Below are 21,814 nucleotides of genomic sequence, written 5' to 3'. Positions count from 1 at the left end.
ATATATATATATATATATATATATATATATATATATATATATATATATATATATTTATTTATTTATTTATTTATTTATTTATTTATTTATTTTTGGATAATTAGTGCATGTGAAATCAGACTATCATAATGAAAGTATCAAAATAATAATCTTTCATGATATATGGAATATGTTAAGGTATACCAAATTTTTAATAGATCATCATGACATATTATCCATGATGATAATAATGATATCCACCTTGAATTTTTTCATGATGATAATACGAGGTTTGGTTAAAGATAGAGTTCTATAAATTTTTTCAAACTGTAGCTTATGAAAACATCCTGTTTCTCTTATGAGTGAGTGTGGCATAAGGTAGAAGATTGTCTACTAAAAATAGGCTAAAACTAAGGTGGTGGAGAAGCAATGGGTGTGAGCTCGATGAGGATAAGTTAGGCCAAACCTAGCGGGGGTGAGCCTAAGGTGGCATGATGCAAGCAGTCATCGCTAAAGGCTTGGAACAAATCGACTCATTTCAAAGGAGCTAACTCAAGTAGGTGTGTTCCCAAGGCTTTGTCAACGATCCAGTTTGATGGTCTAATAAACAAACTAGAACAGGATCTTCTTCTTGGTGTGGTGATTGTAGAGGTTGAACCAGACTGTCGCGGATCATCGTCCCGACATGGAGGCATGCATGATCCTTAAAGCTCTCTCTATCGAGTCCCAAAGCTGGCTTCTGTCACGCGCTCATAGGCTCTCTCTTCTTCTTCTCTGTGCTATCAGTGCAGTAATCACCTGACAGAGGAGCACAAGGCCATGCACAGTGTGGGTTTGGATTTAATGGAACGGCAGTGTTTCATATGCTTGTTGGACTCACTAACACTTCAAATTAATTAATGGATGATCTCATACTCAGTATTTTTTTTTAATTGAGTTCTTCACGTAATAATATTCTTAGTTTATAATTTTAGTCGATCATAATAATTTCGGAAACAATCTCTCCATACTTAAAAACGAAGATATGTTTCTTTTCAGTTTATTTGTAGTTTGGTTTCGTCAAACTACAGCATGTAAATATATTTATATTTGATTATTCACCAATATAAATATTTTAATCTTTTATTTGTTTTCTATCAACAAATCCAATACTTGCAAGTCACAAAGGATCACATCTAAGTTTTGTGGTGTAGCACTGTGAAGCAAGAGACGAAGGCTGTGGAGTTGACTTGAGAAAACAGGGAGGGATGATTGCCAACGTCGATCATCGTTAATGGAAGCACATTCATGGAGAGGTTAAATGCTCCTCTTCTGAGGTGTCTTTGGGGACGGTGAGATCTTGCAGGCCAAGCGATGAAGACAGGTTTTGGATATCATCATCCGTGGCGATGTCTCTGAACCATACGTAAGCTTGCTGATAAGATGTCCCCTATCGGGTTCGAAAGATGCAACGTTTTATCTGAGACAAGGACATGAACCGTGGACAAACACTGTCCCTTTCTCCGTTCCCTCAGTAAGACGGCATGTTTTGGGCATTCTGCTACGCACATAAATCATCCACCAACCATTGCTGATAATTTTGGGCAACTTATCAGTGAAATGATATGTCTATTCAGATACAAACCACAAATAAAAATTCATGTTGGCTCAGTTAGAGGATCATTTAATGGCTGGCAAATCTAATCTTTTGTTTTATGTATTGATGGATGGATGGATACAGGTCAAAATCTTGATTTCACCTTTCAATGTTCTTGTTGTGTTGAAGTAGACTTGGAACTCTTCTCTCTCTTTAACACTAACATATTATCAATTGAAGATGTAGAGAAAATACTGATTCTGCAGCTACTCCAAGATGAGAGAGAAACTTCTCCAACCATTGTCGACAAACTATTTTTCTAAGCGTGAGATCTGATCTTAAGAACTCTAACAAGAACCATTTCTATTTCCTCAAAGCTAGTAAACCAAATTTCTAAGCTACCAAGACAAAAACTTCTCTTTTTTTCTGTTTATTGTATAACTTTGATGGTTTGGATAAAGACCTTTGGATTTATGAGCTTTGATTGTCGAAGCAACTACATAACTCTACTCTCTCTCTCTCTCTCTCTCTCTCTCTCTCTCTCTCTCATGCATGTGTCTCATGTCCTTTGCTTGTATTTAATATGATAAGAATCACAATCTATGACCATCACAAGAAAAGAGCCACATACATAGCCTTATTCACGTCTTATTAGCCTGGCCAATGAGCTGGAAAGAATACAAAAATTGTTACTCTTACCCTTAACAAAAGCTTGCTGAATCCATGGTTTTAGCTAAATGGACCACACTAGAATATATTTCCCTTGATGTCTCCAAGATCAAAGCTCCTAGTTTGAAGAAATGCTTTGTGTCCCACTGCTTGACAGCTCATGTGTTGGTATCAGAGATATAATTCCTGTTTACTTTATTTAAACAACACAATCTAAATGGTCAATCACTAATTTGTTGCATTCCAATCAATTGATCTTTAAAAAGTTGGATGAGTTCCAGATGGGTAAGTCCTTCAAATGGATCAGTCATGTCTCCTAAAGAAGATCTTGATCACTGAGCAGTCAGTAATGGAACATACCGAAATTTGTTGCTGATTACAGATTCAATGTTCTCAACTATATTTTTGCCAGATTGTTTCAGAAATTTTGTGATCAATTTACCTGTATCTCTGAGCACTCTGATTTCCATGTCTAACATATATTTCGATTTTATTCGACATATGCAAGGATGTTAATAAGTTTGACATTGACAACTCCAGAAATTAGTACATGAGATCGTCAACTGTTCTTGGAGTGTCCTGCATTTCCTTCACCAACTAATGGAACAGTGACACCATGGATCTGCTCTAAATAAGTACCTGGTGATGACTGAGTAGTTCATCTCTCTCAACACTTTTTCTTTTGACAGAAAGGAAGCAAGATCATCAGCAGCAGTGGGGATAGAAGCTGGCTCAGGAGTTGACTGAAATGAGACCCATTTCTTCCTTTGGCATCATCATGGGGGGATTACCAACTTTCCTGCACAGATACTGGTGGGTGTACCCACATGTTGATGAAGGACAACCAGTGATTACAACAATGCTGGGAACAATTGGGTTTGATCTCCATATTTAATGTGGTAGAAGGTGAAATGGGATTCGAGCAACCAATGTGGGAGCTGAATCACCCACTGTAGATGAGAAACATCTGCATGTTCGAGTGTTTTACCTCCTCTTTCTTGTCCATTCAGTGGGGAAGAGGAGCAGAGCATAGTGGTCCACCCACTGGTGATTAGGTTTGTCATGGCAAGCTTACCTTCCCTTTCAATATCAGCAACAGATCTTTACAGAATCTTCTCTCAACCAAGAAAACTTACATCTTGACTTGCTTTTGAGGTATCAGCAGGAGGAAGAAGTTGCAATAAAAAAAACCTCAAAGGAAGAACTTCACATGTAGGCATACTCTAATATTGAAAAGAAAAAACAAGCACAGAGAAGATACCAGAGAATGTATAAAGATTCATTTAATGAATGACCAGATAAAACAATCCCTCATATCAGTGCAGCATTTCCTTCAAATTAAGAAATGCAAGCATCTGATTTGCCAAAATACATGAACACTACAGAAAGTTTATTTTCTGCAAGTACATATAATTTTTTTGCAGAAGCAACAAACAGCCCAGTAAAATTTCTTTCAATGAAGAAGAAAGAAGGGGCATTACCCCTTTCATTTAATGCTCTTCGGGTCTTCACCGGAATCTGGCTGTTCTCTACATTCCTCTGGTAGTGTGCAGTGGTGAAGTAACTCCTTGCTGCCTCTCATTGCCCGCAGAGATCCCAAAACTTCTCCCATACACACACAAACAAAGACTTTATATATATATACATATATATATATATGTATATATATAGAGTTGAATCCTAAGAAATTGGTATTAATTCAGAAGGAATATTATGTTGTGTAAAAGATTTGGCACGTAAAGAGAGGGAGCTTGGAATGTGACATCTCGTGATGGATTTCACTCTCACTGCAATCCTCTCCCACATCATTATTACCATTATCACATTCGGTGGCTGTCTTCTTCTTTGGACCTTGCAGTTGGCCATGGAGCGTTGAGCTGCATCGAGCGAGACACAACCACATCTTCTTGTCTTCTTTAATGCGCCCTGTGCCACAAAACCACAAGGCTTCCTCTTCCTCTTCCTCCTGATTCCATCAGTCTTTTTATATTACTATTTCTCGTCTGGCCTTTGCTGCCATCGTTCATCGCACCCACTACTGCTGGCCCTCGGGAACAGGGGAGTGTGAGTTGAAGCCCACCACCTCCAAAGCCAGGATTTTTCTCGGAAGGGAGAGGGATTCCAGTTGTTCCCTTTTTTAATCCTCGGTTCCTGTGGTTTATGGGATTGTGGAGGTAGCTGTGGCTGGAGTAGGAGTAGGAGGAGAAGGGGAGAGAGAACGAGAGAGAAATGCTGTGCCTGAAAGCAGAAGCTCTCGGGCACGAGATGTATTCCTCCCATGGCGTCATCCTTCCCGTGAATCTGTAAGTGTCGTGGGATTGATGTCTTTGGCTCCTAATTGGTTCGTTCTTCTTGTCTGGCTCTGGCTCTGGCTCTGGCTCTGGTTTCACTGCCGGAATGCATCAAAATTGAGTCTTCTGGTGCTGAAATAATAGATCAAAATTGATTCTTTTGGTGCTGAAACCTACGATTGTGGAACGCCATCATCAGGGGAAGATCGATCCAAAAAGTGATGCAAAAGGTGGGGAAAAGCCGCGGGGAGGAGTCGCGGTCCCGGCGCTCGGATCCGTCTTCGTGTTCCTCCGGCGATGGCTCTGTGGGCTGTTCCGGGCTCGATGTGAGTGAATCTTTTCTTCCCGGTGTGGCCTTTCTTCTTTTCCCACAGTTCGATCTTCGATCGGAAAGAAGATTCAGACATCCTACCAGCAAAGCTATTTTGGCTGATGACGGACCTTGTTGCATGCAGTGTTAGTGTGTGTCTAATTTTGGAATTATGAAATAATTTAGCAAATGGGAATAAAAATTTCCAAATCATCTGATGTTGACATAGGCCACATTTGCTTCAGACTCATCTAATTTTGTTCGTTGTCAATACCGCAAAATACCTGGTCTATGAATCTGACCTGAGAAAGCAAATCTGTACTGTGAGGTATTTCTGATTTTTTGATTTCTTGGTATTTGTTAGGATGATAGGAACAATGATGGTCCAAGAGAAGAGAGGCGTCGGAAGATGTGCTGCTACAGAATTCAACTTGAGAAGGAAGTACGTGCATTACTGATCTTGACTACCTTCTGCGAGTTCCAATTAAAACATGTGATTATCATGATTTGTCTAGGCCCTGCTATCATAATCATGATTTGCCTGGTTAAAGTTATTAATTTAAGGTGATGGGATTGGGCCCATACTGTGAATTTGATCGAGTGCTTTCATATAATGGATACTCATCTTGGAACATTGATCAGTGTAGGATATCTTATGTGCTTTGGCATTTTTAGGATACACAGTTAACAAATTTCAAGGTTTACTAGAATCTGTATGGAATCTAAAGAATAAAACATGCCCAAGTTTGATTGTCATAAAGGACAGAATTTAATTATTTGTAATATTTATTAATAAAACATTGTCTAGGATGCAATCTGGATCACCATTCGTTCTTCTTGGTAACTGGGTTTTGATTGCTTAAGCCGATGATTTTAGGAGAAACAAAGTTTTTTCAAGAAGTATATATTCTATCCTTCAAGTATTGGCATTTGGAAATTTTAGCAGCATCTCATCACAGTATTGGCATTTGTCCTCCAGTAACCACATGCTAAACATTAGGTTCCATCACATTCCCATTGTTGCACAAGTTGAACAAATGTCATCACTACTTCATATTAACCGTTGATGAATTATCAACAATTTAGGATGTCAAGAGTCAACATATTCCTACATGAACAATTCTTCTTTTTTTTTTTTTCACTGTGCATAACTTCTCTTTTCAATTTTCTGAATCTTTTCTTATGAAGTGGATTGACATGAATTTGAAAGTAATTACACAGGTTCAAAAGTTGCAGCAGCAGCTTCAGGAAGAGATTGATCTACATGTGGCTTTAGCGAATGCAGTAGCACATAATGCTGGCCCTTTGTTAAACTCTCCTTCCAAGCTTCCAGATAAAGTATGCAGCAATGGTCTTTTGCTATTAGTAAGATTTGTAAGATTATATAGTTGCCTTTTAGTAAGCAATTTCATCATTAACTACTGTTTAGGCCCAGGAGCTTCTAGATAATATAGCAACATTGGAAATTACAATTTCGAAGCTCGAAGAGGAGTTGGCTTCTTTGCAACTTCGACTTTGTCAGGAAAGAGATGAGCGCCGCCTTGCTGAAAACCATCTAGAAAGTTTGCTGTCACTATCACCAGAACTGCCATCTACATCTTCTAGTTGCATGTGGGAAGAGGTATATGATGTTCTTTTATGTTTTCTGTCTCTTCTCTTTATGTCACTTCTGATTGCTTATGGTTCCTACTGCCTTCCCCAGCATATATCTTCTTTGAGGATTTCAAAATTTGGGTTAAATCAAATTCCTAGCTCACTGCAACAAGATCTATTATCTAGTAGGGATTCAGAGTTACCTGTGGCAAATAAATCATTGGACGAATGCCCTGAGGAACAGGTCTCATTCCAACTAAACTTCTTTCTGTCTGGGTTTTAAATGCTTGCTCTTTTAAGAATGAAAATGTGTTGCCTTTCCTTTATAATAACGAGACATTGTAATGCTTAACAAAAAGCAACTCTTTCCTTCTTCAGTTCATAGATCACTGCGATAGGGTCGAAGAAGGGAACAAAATAGATGCTTGTCTTCAAGAGTCTAATGCAGTGGAATTGAAGAAGGATCTCCTAGAAACAAACCTATGGAACGATCCAAACCAGCTTTCAGAAGAAATGGTGAAATGCATGAGAAATATCTTTCTTTGTCTATCTGAATCATCAGATATCTCTTCAAAGGCATCTTCTTCAGAGTACCTGCCTTCTCAATCTTCACCAGTTGATCAGCTGTCTTTTTCATTCACATCTTTTTCTGATTCATCCTTAAGACCCCAAACATTTTGTAATCCTTCAACTGGAACATATAAATTTGATGAGATAATGGATCAAGTGGATACATTTGATCCTTATGGAGTTAATGACAAGGTGAACTGGAGGAATATTGGAAGTTATAGTTTGGCAGCTGAGGTGACTTGGATGTCTGTTGGGAAGGCACAGCTAGAATATGCTGCTGAGGCTCTAAAAGGTTACAGGTATGATGCTCAACATTTTTTCCATGTAATCGTGCCTAAGTGCATACTTCATATCTGCATTGATGCAGACACATTGTGTTACAAGTTAACATAGACTTCTAGGATAAGTATAATCCAAAGTATATGTCAATGTCTGGTTCTTGTGTCTACGCATGCAGGATGTTGTTTATGTTCTCCGTTGATCATATGTTCTTATTGACAAAACTATCTTTGAGGTGATTTTTTGGCATCATAATCATCATGAGACTGTGAAAGCTTCCTTTTGAGTCTCTTCTAATCAACTATGATTGGAAGAGCAAATAACTTAACCTATTTACACACTTTTCAATATGCTTCCTTTCAATATGCATCCTTTCGAGTCTCCTCTAATTGACTATGACTATGGTTTCACTGACCTTTTAAACATCAAAAGTTATTGACAAGTTTGATAAGACAAAGTGAGGTAATACTCATTTAAATGGAATTGTTTAGAATAAGCATACCCATATTTGGAAGAGGAAACACCAGATTCTCTTATAAATGGCAATGAACTGATTCTGAGAGGCGTCCACAAGCAACCAATGATAGTTTCTGAAGTACATGCATAGTGCTTGGATCGATAGAAATAACTGTTGAAACTAGAAGCTTTATGAAAAAAGAAACTTTTTACCTGGATTGATAAATGGGTCATACAAAATGATGTATAAATGCTCACCACTACATTATTTTGAAATTGGTGCAGCACCAGAATTTCAGTTTAAAAAGTTGATAGAACTTAAATCTACTTGTTCATTACTGGCACTTTTGACAGCATCAAAATCATTGGCATGTCTTGGTTAAGGTGTCTCCAATTGTATTGCACTTGTCGAGAATCCATACTCTTTTTTTGGTGTTCTTAATTCTTAGGTTATTTTTTGTTTTAGAATGCATTCTAGAAAACTGGTCTCAGCCTGCATGTTCTTTCTTCTGTTCTCTGTCTTCATAGTCCATGTTTTGCCAATATTAGAGAAGCATGTATAGGATTTTTGCAGAATCCAACCCAAGTAATAAATGAAATCTCACTTGCTCTTGATTTTAGAAAAGATACTTAAGAATCTTACGATAATGATGGCTTGTTAATTCTGCTTGCAACTTCTCAGATATCTTGTTGGGCAATTGGCAAAGGTAAATCCAGCTTGTATGAGTGGCAATGAGAGGCTTGCTTTTTGGATCAATGTGTATAATGCCTTGATAATGCATGTAAGTTCTCCGTCTGTTAATTTATCTTTTATTAGTTGCATCATGACTGTTTATGTATTATTACACCAATAAGAATCTGAGGATCAATATGATTTCATAAACCTTTAATATTCTGCCGTTTCCATGGTTTTGAGTTGAATATTTTGCAACAGCAGAAGTTATATAACGGACAATTTGTTGAATCTACTTAGCTGATCAAGATTTTGCTCATTGCCCAGGATTTTGGTTTTACAAAATTTGCAATTTAGTTAGAATATAGATGACTGTGAGGTCTGGATTGGTCCACATTGTTGTGAGGTCTGGTTTTAAAGGCACACTGGAGCCTTTAAAAAAAAAAAAGCTGCTGCTTAAAAAGTTACTAGTATAATCATTCAAATTGGGAGCCTGCATCCTGTTTCATGCTCATACCAGTTAATACCGATATGTACAGACCAGGTCGAGTGAAATTGAGTTCCTTGGTGGAAAATAACTCTTTAGTGTATTGGTTAAAAGCATAAGACCTAGGTCACCTCCTTGGGATGCATGAAAATGAAGCATTGGTAAATTTCTCACAAATTTACCAAAATATGATTCCAAAGACATCAAAATTGTATAAATGGAGAATTGTATAAAAGGTTCCAAGTCCATGCAAAAATGTGAATCTAAAAATGGTCCCATAAAATGATCATGAGGATGATGTTAAGAACAGTACTTTGTTGTCTTTATGTGTTACAGGCCTTACGGCCAACATTTGAATTTTGGATGCCATACTAGTGTCTGTCCTTGGCCAGAGCGATACAAGTTATGTTCAAGAGGAGGAGGAAAGAGTACCATGAGACTGGATTGGTGGGTGAGCAGCAGCATGTGGCGCTAGAGTTTTCAAGGGAAGAAAGATGTCGACTAGGAGAGATGCACTAGGTCTCGTGTCTCTTATTCCAGGGGTAGTGGGTTGTTTTCAAAGGGGTGGCTTTTCTAAAATGTACTAGACCATGCTGAAAAGGGTGGTCTGCATCTCGGTTCACATTTGGACCGACATATCGGTCTGGATGAAATCTGGGAAACTGTAGTTTCAATACTATATAAGATAGGTACGGTATGAGATACCAAGCAGTTTACTGGCTGGTTTGGTCTGGTTCATTAACGATGCTTAATTGGATCCGCAAACACCAGCAGGTATATACCAATCCGTCTGGTATTTAAAACCGTGGTTACTCTTCAGCATACAGGTTATATGCTTGTGATCATGCATTATTTGGTTATAAATTTTGCTTATTGTTATTAATGTTATAATCCCTTTGGAAGATACCATATAATCTTAATCACAGGGTATTTGGATCTTTGCTTATTACTTCTAACTGTATTACCATGTATGATAATGTTTTGGATGACGGGCTCTTCTTGTTATTGTAAAAATTAAATCACACGGAATCACTTGAGCATGACAACACCATTTCCTTTGGCTTCTCTAATTGTGTGCATAAAACAAAATAATATGGTGCCAAAAGGGCTGGCATCTTGCATAACTTTTATTTCCATGAGCTAATTCTTGTCTATTATCTAGGTAGTGCTTCTTCCTTTCATGTTCTGGTATGAACCTGGTTTGAATTGATTCAAGCTTTCACATTGCTGCATGTTCTCAAATCTTAATATTGATTTTAATTTGCAGATAATTCTTTTCACATCCTTGGTTTGGTTGTTATAAGTCATCGTTCATTCAAATTTTGCTTCAAATTTTGTTGGGTATACTTCAGTTTTACTTTTAAATTGATTTCTTCTAGAACATGAAATAAAACTTTGTAGCTTGAAAACTGCAGGCCTATTTAGCATATGGAGTACCTAAAAGTGACATCAAGCTATTTTCTCTAATGCAGAAGGTCTGATTTCATGTCCTTTGACGTGATCTTCGTTCCCTTTTTCTGTTTATGTTGACACAGTGGTGTTATGCCGCAGGCATCTTATATAATTGGTGGCCAGTCATTCAGTGCCGCTGAGATTGAATTTGTTGTCCTAAAGATGAAACCTCCGGGGCATCGTCCGCAGCTAGTATGTAAATTACCAAAAATGTATTGCTTATTCCTGTGTTTCTCCACCAATATGGCCATTAATCATGCTCTTGTTTCAGGCTTTGGCACTGTCACTTCACAAACTTAGGATTTCTGAGGACCACAGAAAGTACTCCATCGATGGTCCTGAGCCTTTGTTATTGTTCGCCCTTAGTTCTGGAATGTATTCCTCGCCAGCGGTAAGCTTCCTAATCTGATATTCCGTCTACTCTTTGAAGTGACAATTGCTAATACCATCATGCTATCCTGAGAATTTTTCTCCAGCATTCATGAGCACAGTTTAACCAACATCTGCTCTGTCCTTGTTCTATGTGTTGATAACAGTTTAACCAAATATTCATGAGCACCAGATTATGGTCATAAGATCCTGGAATTTGGTTTATATTAGATATTCACTCATTCTTTCGTGTACCTTTTTAACTGTTTCACCATTCCGCAAAGTCTAGGAAAAGCTCCAAGAGAACTGTCACCCAACTGTGACTTAATGGCTGTTGAGTTTTCTAACTAATGTCTGTTTGGGAATCTTAACTGCATCTGATTTAAGTTGTCTGTATGTCTAAATTGATTTTTACCATCTACGATTAATAAAAACAGTGAGCTCACACAAGTAAGTTTGCGTCAGTTTTAATATCTGTTCAAATTGATATTCACTTGGAAACCGGCAAGGATACAGGAACCATATAAATAAATTGGGGTTCGACTGTTTTCTCTAAGTCAACTCTACATCTTAGTTTTAGAAACATGTGCTGATAAACAATTGCCTCTTGTTTGCAAGTTATATGACTGACCTTCACCTATCATGATGCAGGTAAAGATCTTCACATCTGAGAATGTTCAAGATGAGCTTCAGAACTCAATGAGGGACTATGTTCGAGCATCGATAGGTATTAGTGAAAAGGGGAAACTGCTGGTGCCAAAATTGCTGCATAGTTTTGCAAAGGCCATCGTCGAAGATTCCTTGTTAGTTGACTGGATTTGTCGATATCTTTCCCCTGATCAAGTAACCGTTGTTCGGGATTCCACATCACAGCTGAAACAGAGGTTGCTAGGTGCTCGGAGTTTTAGCGTCATCCCATTTGATTCAAGGTTTCGATACCTATTCTTGCCTGATGACAAGACTTTCCAGAAATCTCTCCATCATCAGCTTGCTTAAGTTTGTCTTGGAAAAATTCAAGGATTGGCATCTTCAGAGTGTAGGATCTTGCGTTTTTATTGACACATGCATCCATGCCTATACCCAAGATTGCTCCTGCTAATGATTTCTTCACCTGAATGTGTCTTTGACTATGATCTTATAGATTCCAGGCATTCGGATGACTGTAAATATGCACGGCATGCGCGGAATAATTCTTGGGTTGTTTTTACAGAAGGAAACAAGCATTTGCAAACCAATTGAAGTGCAAACCTTGTACATATGGTCAGTCGGTTTTGAGGGATTTGATGCTTGTGCAAGAGAACCCACATTTTGTTTTAACTCGTGACCATCGAGTGAAGGACACCAGCTAAGTTTGTTTAAAGGAGTTGTATATTGAGATTAGATAGTTGATCCAAAGTGATTCTTTATAGGTTTGTGGAAATTGAGTTATAAGTTACTTTTGCCTCTGTATGTTGTACATGGCAATATTGTTATCCTGTGTGAGACTTGGCATTCAATAAGAGAAAAATTATTTGACATATTATACTTGGCTCCTTTTTTTTCTTCTTTTTTTTCTCATGGAAGGGTATGATCTAAATGGTAAATAAATTGTTTATCCAATAATTTTATTGATTTTTGAATCTCAACAATGGCTCTTGAAAGAATGGTTTAAGTTGGTCAATTGGTGATATATTCTTAGTGAGAAAAAACTGCTGGGAATTTCTCTGTTTCAAATATATTGTTGTTGATTCATAAATTTTTGCATGAGGCTATTATCAAATGTGAATGTCATCACAGGTGCCTGATGGAGGCCATGGATTGAATTAAGATTTAATGTTCTTAGTCTTGTATTCATGTATTTAGTTGCTTAATTTTGTATACACAATTAGAATGCTACTTGAATAGAAGCTTTTTTAACCTACTTTATTTGAATTTATGACATAGAAACTATGACTTTTTGTAGATACACCATGGTTCATAATTTCTACAAGAATTTTCCATTCTCTTATTCTCTCCTTGGAAATTATGATCCTTCATAGAAATTTCTTAATCACACAGTCAAGTTCTTGTTGACAATAACTTCTTTTCAAGATCTTAGCATCTACAAAAAGAACATGTGACACTGCATTGGTGGAACATTTATGATACTAAATGTTAATTAAACATCTCAGCTTAGTTTCACATCAGGAAAAAAAAAGGAAATTGAGTTGACTTGTAAGCTTGAGATGAACCTACTACCATTAAATTGAATTTGATTATCTGAGACCATGTCACATTAAGTTTTCATTGGGTAGAATTATGGTGAAAATATTATGCATAACAATGGATCTAAAACTAAATATGATGAGAAAGCCTAAGTGGAGGACAATTTGTGGATGTATTATTCTCTTTCTCTTAAGATTATAATTTTAGGGACAGATTAAGATAAATAGTGTAAGAGAGGATCTAATATTGATGACTAAATAGAACATAGCTACAGTATATGAGTGAATCAAAGCCAAAAAAAAAAATGAAGAACTCTCTACCCATCTCCCGAAAGCTTGAAGGGACATTTTTTGTAGAGCATATACCTTTGTCGTGTGAAAGCATTCTCTCTCTCTCTCTCTCTCTTCTTCTTGTCTCTTACCTAATAGGAAAAGATTAACTTCAAGTCCTACAATATCAGCTCAACATCATATCATGAAATAAAAAAGATTATAAGCTTCCTTGATTGACATGGTTAAAGCAGCAAAATGACTACAATTTAGTATATCCTGATAACATAAAGCACTTAAACAAAACCAGTATAAGTTGCATAATATTATGTAGGGGAGATAACCATCATTTATTATATATCAATCATTTAGTAGTTTTTGGTACTCTTGTAGAATTCAACTAGTGGAAACCCAATCCATTTAGATTATGTAAACAATGAAAGCTGCCTTCAACTCAACTTTGCGTTACATGTCATGAGAATCAAGAATTATCTAGTAAACTCTCATCACGTATGTTCTAAAGTTTCAATATCTCTTCTTACAAGTCGTCTAAGCTTAAGCTTAATATGTAAATAAAATTTAAGTGTATGGTGTAAGTCCATCTTAAAAATATGATTCAAACTTTAAGCAAATTTGATATCATCTTAAAAATATGATTGGGTAATCACAAAATCTCATAACCTTAGGCTATTAGCAAAGAACATAATACATGCTTTAACACTTGATTCATGTGGTTATCATATCATGGTAAATATGGGTATTAGAGAGCCTGTCTTCCTACTTCACTCCTCTAACAATGACAAATTAACCATGCAACGCATAAGTCTTTCACTTATGCTTAAGAAACTTTGATCGAAGACCTTGTTGAGGTGATGACAAACAAGCCATTCGTCTTTACTTTAGGAACCTTGGGGAGGACTTTCTTGTTCAATCAACCAACGATTGTTCACTACAATCAATTAACAATTCCATCATAGCAATTGCCCACGAGGATCTCTTGGCATTCAACCTTGGAAATAGTTCCATACCACTAAAATACATGAATTATTGGAGCTCTAAGTTTAAACGAAACCTTTAAAAAATGATCATTATTGGCAATATAAAATATAAGTCAGCTCATAACCTGTAAGGAGATTTAATGAGGTGACAAACAGTGCTTCCATAAGATAAAATCCGATGGAATTTTCTTCACCTCAATCTCCAATAGCAAGTGATTCAGCTCACCTTATCGTAGTGGCCAGTGAAGAAATTACATAATAAGGGGTGGTGGCTGTCATGTTATGATGTGAAAGAGTTTGCAGTATTTTATGCCATGAAGTGGTTCCACTCCCTGATAGATGATTGGTAGATCATTTTGACCAATTTGGTATTGAGATGAGTATTTACATGTTGGTGTTGGACAAGAACATTTATTGGGTAATTTGATACTTAATCTGTAAGCCAGCATTGATTTCAAACATGAACAAATTGATTATAATAGGAAGAGTATACCAATTGATCCATCTTTTCTTCTTTGGCAAAGGAACAAAGACAAAACAGTAAGTGGGGTAGAGGTTGTAGAAAGTTTGATGAATAGGAATGTCAAATTCAGGTTATATAGTTAAAATCCTATTAGATCTAACTATATATTAATCTAAGGAGGCAAAATCAAAATCCATATTATATGTGAGCATGATGTTGTTATTAGGAACACCTGGTTAAACCTTGAGTTTAAGAGTGTTTCTTCAAACTGTATAAATCTTGTTATTATTCAAATATTATTTTGGTAAGAGAAGCTCTCTACATCAAAGCATAAAAAGGAAACTGAGAGTACCACTATATATATATATATATATATATATATACATATATATGTCTGTATATATATAAGTATCATTATGCAAAATAAAACTCAATCCATCTTATTCCTAGTAGATCCATCACAATTAGCTTTCACCCATCTAATTTGAGGCCTACACTAATTAACCAATGGGTGATCTATTTGTTACCTAAAACCATGGACTAGTTTGACATTGTCAAAAGTCAAAACCTGTGCAGTGATTTTGTAAAAAGAAAAAAAGCTAGAAATAAAATTCTTTTCTTTCTAAAGAACTGCTCATTCCCAGGTGGGTATGTAAATTGAATCACATACATTGGAATTGTGGGGAGATCTACTGATCCATGACACAAAGGATACGGTCCAAGTACAAAACGCTTTTGCTAAACAATTTAATCCAGATAACAAAGAAAATTGGTTCTAATTGCTTCCGTCATGAGATCATGACGCGTGAATAGTTGCTCTATAAAACCCTGTTCCTACTCGCCGGTCTCCCCAAGCTTCTCCTCCATCCTCGTTCCCTGCACAACAAGTACTGCACGAGAAGCTTCATCTCCATGGCTTTGTCGCTTCGAAGAACGACAGACCGCGCCAAAGAATTCATCCTAACTCGAACATATAGCTTTGATCGCCTCAACCGATACCTTCGGCAGCTAGTCCTTTTCGTTTACCGCTTTTCCGCCCTCCGCTTGAGCTCATTCTGCATTCACCTGATCTACTTTGTGTTTCTGGCCTTGCTTGGTTCTCTTATCATGGTGCTTCTGAAGCCGAGCGACCCTTCCTTTAGCCCTAGCTACGTCGACATGCTCTTCATGTCGACCTCGGCGTTGACGGTCTCAGGTCTCGGCACGGTCGAGACGGAGAGGCTGTCCAGCGCGCAGCTCGCCGTCCTCACGCTCCTCATGTTCGTCGGCGGCGAGGTGTTTGTCACTTTGCTCGAACTGCTACTGCGGAGGACATCCGAGCATGACAAGCGCGAGGCTTCCGCTGTTGGAGTCGACGCCGTGCGCAGCGAGCTCGAACCTGTCGCTCCCTCCCGAGTGGTCACCATCGACAGCATCGAGCCGGTGGATGGTTCCGCCGCCATGGCCGAAGAGAAGGATCTAAGGCTTAGTTGCGTTCGATGGCTGAGATATATAGTATCGAGTTACATCTTTACCTTCCATTTGTTTGGTACCTCCTTGCTTCTGGTTTACATCTACCGCGTCTCGAACGCAAGGGATATACTGAGGAAGAAAGGCATCAACGTCTTCCTGTTCTCTTTATCCACGACTGTTTCTTCCTTCGCCAATGGTGGCTTGATCGCGACGAACGAGAACATGGCGGCCTTCAACAGGAACCCGACCATGCTCCTGTTGATGATTGCCCAGGTTCTGGCTGGCAACCTACTCTTCCCTCTGTTCCTCAGGTTGGTGATCTGGACCTTGAAAAAGATCACCAAACGCGAGGAGTTCCGACACATGTTGAAGAGCACAAGCGAAACCCGGTTCAGTCCGCTGCTCCCGGAGAAGCAAACTTCCTTCCTGTCCCTCACCGTCGTCGGGTTGATGACGGCTTTGCTGGTTCTGTTTTGCTCCATGGACTGGGACGGAGCGGTGTTTGACGGATTGACTTCCTTTGAGAAGATTGTATCTGCTTTCTTTATCGCGGCCAACTCCAGGCATGCTGGTGAAAACTCCATCGATCCATCCCTCATCTCCCCGGCAGTTCTGGTGTTCATAATTGTGATGATGTGAGTACTTCTCTCCAGCTTGTTTCTTCCTGCTTATATATCCTACATCAATTATACTGTTCGATAACCTTGGATGGTTTCAGGTACCTTCCTCCTTCCGCAACATTTTGGCCTGCCGAGGAGGATGATACAAGTTCTGATGGAATCAAGAAGCAAAACAAGAAGAAGAAATCATGGGTGCAAAACCTACTACTATCGCAACTCTCCTGCATTATTATCTACATCATTCTCATCTGCATCATCGAGAGAAGGAAGATGCGCAGAGATCCACTCAATTTTAGCTCTTTGAACATGATCTTTGAAGTGACAAGGTAACCTCCCACTGTCTTTTCGCTTCACTGTACAAAACTACTCTGGTAGTACTATGACGATGGCATCAAGACAACACATCACTTATGAAATCTGCAGCATCACAGAGACTTGATATCTATTCAGAATATCATTATCATCGCCATGTAAATACTGGTTGAACTTCTCTTTCATTGTACCTTTTTATTACAGTGCCTATGGAAACGTGGGGTTATCAACTGGTTATAGCTGTTCAAGGTTGATGAAACTGCACCCAGAAGCGAGCTGCCAGGACAAACCTTATTCTTTAGTAGGATGGTGGAGTGATGAGAGCAAGATTCTTTTGGCCTCAGTCATGCTCTATGGAAGGCTTAAGAAGTTTAGTGCACAAGATGGTAAAGCCTGGAGGCTGTACTGAGTAAACAGATGAAAAGATTTATGCATGCATGCATGCATGCAGGGTTCAGATTGTTGTATGAAATAAGTACCACCGGGAATTTATACCTGAGAAATGCTTGAACTTTCTTTTCTTTTCTTTTTTCTCTGTGACAAATTAATGGCTTGTGAAACCAAGGAATATACGTTGTTGTGTAAGATTTCTCAATAATATTGATGAAAGCAAGGTGAAATATTGAGGGATTCAGAAATGACTTCATGGTTTATAGTCAAGCTATCATTTTATTCATCTAAGATGATCTGAGATGATCATCTCTTAGCACTCCCTGATCATGATGAACCGAAAAAAGGGAACAATATAACCTCTTTTTTTTTTTCCTTTTTTATATACAAATAAGAATAATTCTGAACTTTAAAGTCAACAGGTTAAGAATAAATCGAAAAACTATTGAATCATACATAATCATGTTATTATGTAAGCTTTTGGAAAGTTCATTGTATTGAAGTGAAGGAAAAATTCCACACTAAAGCAAATTTAGGTGAAAATTGATTTCCTGAAATTTTCAGGATAGCTGGATAAGAAGAAAACAATAAATTCTACTACAAGGAGAAATGATGATCACAAAATCATAAAAGAGAAAGAAGTGAAACTAAGAACACCGAACTTAAATTGATTTCTTACGTATAAATACTCTTTTTCATTTTTGAGAATGCTTAGACATACGCTTGGTAATGTCGAAAAAATAACCTTTTTGTTTTCTTCTTTTCTTTCTTGAGATCATAGTCCTATCTATTGAACATCAGTGAGCCGAGAAATCATCTCATGCACATTTGTGTTTCGATGAACTACAATGACATCTGGACAAGTAATAAGAAACATTTATCGAATGTTTATCGAATCTTCTGTTGCAAAATTCAAGTGTCATTTACTGCCTCTAAATTTAGATGCATGAAAAGAGAAAAATAATGTCAACCACAGTATATTGCTCCTACACACTCATATATACTTCTCATCTTCCTAACGAAATAACAATTTCTAGAACTGCCTTTACCTTAACGTCTTGAATCACATAACCATGACAAAATGAAACTTCTTGTCTAGAAAATGTACTTGTTTATGATCCCGAGCACAATGCCGAAGTCAAAGACATCTTTCATGCTGCCTACGACCTTCACGAGGTTCTCAACCCCTCCATTAATTCTTTGCTTTCAACTAATCCTTTCTCTGTTCATTGCACTAAGAAACAAGCATCAACGAAAGAGTGAGGTTTGATGAAAGATCACTTGATTCGTACTTTCTATCCATTGCGAGGATCCATATGTGAGAGGAACTTACATCCAGATATCTTGTGAAGAATGACAAGATCATTCGAGAACACTCCATCTCCTCCTCAAAGAAGGAACAACGACATGGCAGCAGCGATGCAGAAGTGGCAAGATAGTGTGAGAGAGCTCAAGAGTTCAAAGCTGTGATGGCTCGTATCACGTGTGCATGCAATTCGAGGTTCCATTGATTTGTTGTGCAGAGATATCCAAGTAGTATAATCACCACCAGTTTTAGCATGATTAATTCTATTCCACAATCACTTGCTTACTCCAATATATTATGCAATACATTAGATGATGAAACCTCATAAGCAACCAAGAGCAACATAAACTACTCCGCCATCATTGAGCATAATGCAGGTTAAATATTTAGGTGTAGTAGTCGAGCACATGATGTGAGCTCCAAAACTCCTCGTTCAAGCCGTCTGCAATTACCAGTTCAAGCCATAATTTAATACTCTTCAACATAAAGATTCAAAGATGAAAGCGAAAGGCAATTTACATTTTAAATGGAAATGATGGCCTACATTCTAGAGAGATTCTTGGTTTGATGGATGATAAAAAATAAAAAATAATAATCATTAAATAGACTATACTTTAGACTATATCAAGTGGTTTGGCGGTTTCTGGCCTAGTATTAACCTCCAAGACTAAATTTTTGCGTGTGGTTTACTAAGTGCATTCAGTGTTCCAAGATGATTGGCTTTAAGTTAATTTTCTACAGAAGCCAGTGTAATTAATCCAAGTGATGACAAATGCTTACAACTATGGTTTGTAACAACAGCTAATATATAGCACCAAACTTCTTTAAGCTTGTACATATATAGCTTGGTTTTTTGGATGTTGTAACTATGGGAACAACATTATGGATATATCCTATCTCCTTTACTTCACTCAAGGAAGACAAGCCTTTTTCTTGTTCTAAAGTGGAAGGATTTATTAGTTGAATCCTCAAAGGCAGTGTGACATTGTCATGAAACCCGAAGATTATGATCAAGGTAGAAATTTTCTACATCCAAAATTTGAAGATCTACCCCCTGTTAGTACTAAGAAAAAAAAGACAAATCCACTTTATGATTGATAACTAAAGTATAAAACATCTTTTTGATCTACAAACATACTCTTCATTCTCTTTTCTAAAGAAAAACTTAATATACTACCAAAAAAAAAAATCTAAAGTCTTGGATTCGACTTAGGAGATCAATAGGATTAGCGCACTCTTAGATACTACCTAAATTATATGCGAAAATTAATGACTTATAGAGTATTTCTTTCATATAAAACAATAAGAATGCAGTTTGATCATCTAGCACCAGATCAATTACCTACATCAAATACTTAGCATCATTTCATCTAGAAACCTTTCAGAATGACCCTAGTAAGCCCTAATTAATGTATATAGATACATGCATATATGATCACTACAGTTGTATTATATGTTCATTTCTTTATTTCTTCCTCAAGTTAGGAGAGTACCTCAGGAGGCAGAAGAAGGGACATCTCATGTGATTCTTACACATCGTTTCAAGGCCATCAATATCAAGACTGTCAGAGAACAGATATAAAAAAAATTTATAGATCAGGACAAAAATGAAAATTAATGCTATTGAATTCTGGTCATTGGCAGCTTTGGTGTGAAGTACTCCTCTTAGACCAACTTACTCCAATAATTGTAGTTATTTTAATCCAATCATTGAGAGTATAATAACCCTTCTCTTGATGAGGTTATTGTACAAAGTCAGTGCATCGTGTCGTACCACAATTTCCACAATGACCTGTTGTTGGAGTTTCTCCAAACAAAAACACAAGAGAATTTCCACACTTCCCAGATCTATTGGTCTTTTTATAATTTGGTCTATTTAAACAAGTAGAATTATTGCGAGTTATAACAATACATTGATTAGATAGAGTCTTCAATCCTACCTAATGGTTGCTCGTGCTGGTCATCATGATATGACCTGAGTTGGAACATATATAGTCAATAGGCACTATACACGATGTGTGTGTGAGAGAGAGAGAGAGAGAGAGGGATGATTCGAATACAAATGTGGTACATATCTTGGAGTTTGATTTGATCCCAATAGAAATTTTCGGACTCTTTGTTCAAGAAAGAAAACCTATGACCTTCGGAGGTTTTACCATTGCCATTTCAGCCATCAACACTTTCTTGCTAAAGATGCTAAATAAGTTCCAAGTAATTCAAAATACATGAAGTGTTACATGAACTACTGATGTCTTGGAGATTTGGGACCCGCAGTTGTGGACTTAGCGGCACCGTGTGCATACCGCGTTGTATTAAATCAACCAAATCTAGTATCTTAATGTGACTATGAGAAATATATGTGCCACCTAATACGACAGAAACATGGTCGCAAGTTTGGTTGCTACAAGACTCGCATCATCCATCTCATAGTGGTCAATAACTTAGAACTGGTCATTCTCATGAATCCCGAGGGAGAACGCCACGTTGTGTGCTTGTAGTATATTTAAGTGTGCGGGCGAGTCTACGTGCATGGAAAGCGTGTGTGCATACGTACCCACGTACTGTTATGCTTAGAGTGATATAGATATGGCGATGAATCGAGTAGAATCCAGTGTGCATGGGTAGTGCATTTAGATTTGTAGACTAACCCAAATCCATGCACTCCGATGATCGAGAGAGTTTAGTTAGATCCACGAAAATGCAAAGTTTTGCTTGCACAGACACATTTATATTTCGAATCCAAGCGATGAAAACAATTTTATTCAGGCTGAATTCAGCTCTATTAACAGGCACATTAATACTCGTGAATTCAATCCTAATGAGAGAATTAAGACTTCAATCTTGTAATCTCAAAATTAAAAATTATGTTTGTTGAATAGGGTCTCGTTAGTAACTAAGAATATTAAGACTAGACTAGTCTTAAAGACAAAATTATAGTTTATTATTTTCCAAATATGGAAGTATCAAAACAATTTTAATTTTTGGTATGCACTAATTCGATCATATTTAGCTAATTATCTATCATTTTGAATTGCTTAATTGAAACGATATATATATATATATATATATATATATATATATATCCTATTTTCATGTATTAACAGGTCTCACACACA

At 37.3% G+C, this 21,814-nt stretch overlaps 2 protein-coding genes across 2 annotated transcripts; both read left to right on the top strand.

The window, feature by feature from the left end:
* Positions 1-4,001: 4,001 nt before the first annotated feature.
* LOC103989533 (uncharacterized) lies at positions 4,002-12,221 on the top strand. The gene is made up of 12 exons (XM_009408403.3): positions 4,002-4,527; positions 4,715-4,841; positions 5,190-5,267; positions 6,047-6,163; positions 6,255-6,446; positions 6,528-6,662; positions 6,797-7,287; positions 8,406-8,505; positions 10,299-10,358; positions 10,435-10,527; positions 10,607-10,726; positions 11,356-12,221. The coding sequence occupies exons 1-12, from the start codon at positions 4,454-4,456 to the stop codon at positions 11,698-11,700; spliced, it is 1,932 nt and encodes a 643-aa protein (XP_009406678.2). The 5' UTR covers positions 4,002-4,453; the 3' UTR covers positions 11,701-12,221.
* Positions 12,222-15,492: 3,271 nt separating this feature from the next.
* Positions 15,493-17,523, top strand: LOC135677107 (cation transporter HKT2;2-like). The gene is made up of 3 exons (XM_065189035.1): positions 15,493-16,705; positions 16,789-17,016; positions 17,207-17,523. The coding sequence occupies exons 1-3, from the start codon at positions 15,531-15,533 to the stop codon at positions 17,409-17,411; spliced, it is 1,608 nt and encodes a 535-aa protein (XP_065045107.1). The 5' UTR covers positions 15,493-15,530; the 3' UTR covers positions 17,412-17,523.
* Positions 17,524-21,814: the final 4,291 nt, after the last annotated feature.

The sequence above is a fragment of the Musa acuminata genome, chromosome BXJ1-6, assembly GCF_036884655.1.
Source record: "Musa acuminata AAA Group cultivar baxijiao chromosome BXJ1-6, Cavendish_Baxijiao_AAA, whole genome shotgun sequence".
NCBI classification, from domain to species: domain Eukaryota; kingdom Viridiplantae; phylum Streptophyta; class Magnoliopsida; order Zingiberales; family Musaceae; genus Musa; species Musa acuminata.
This window is presented reverse-complemented; position numbering and strand designations above follow the sequence as displayed.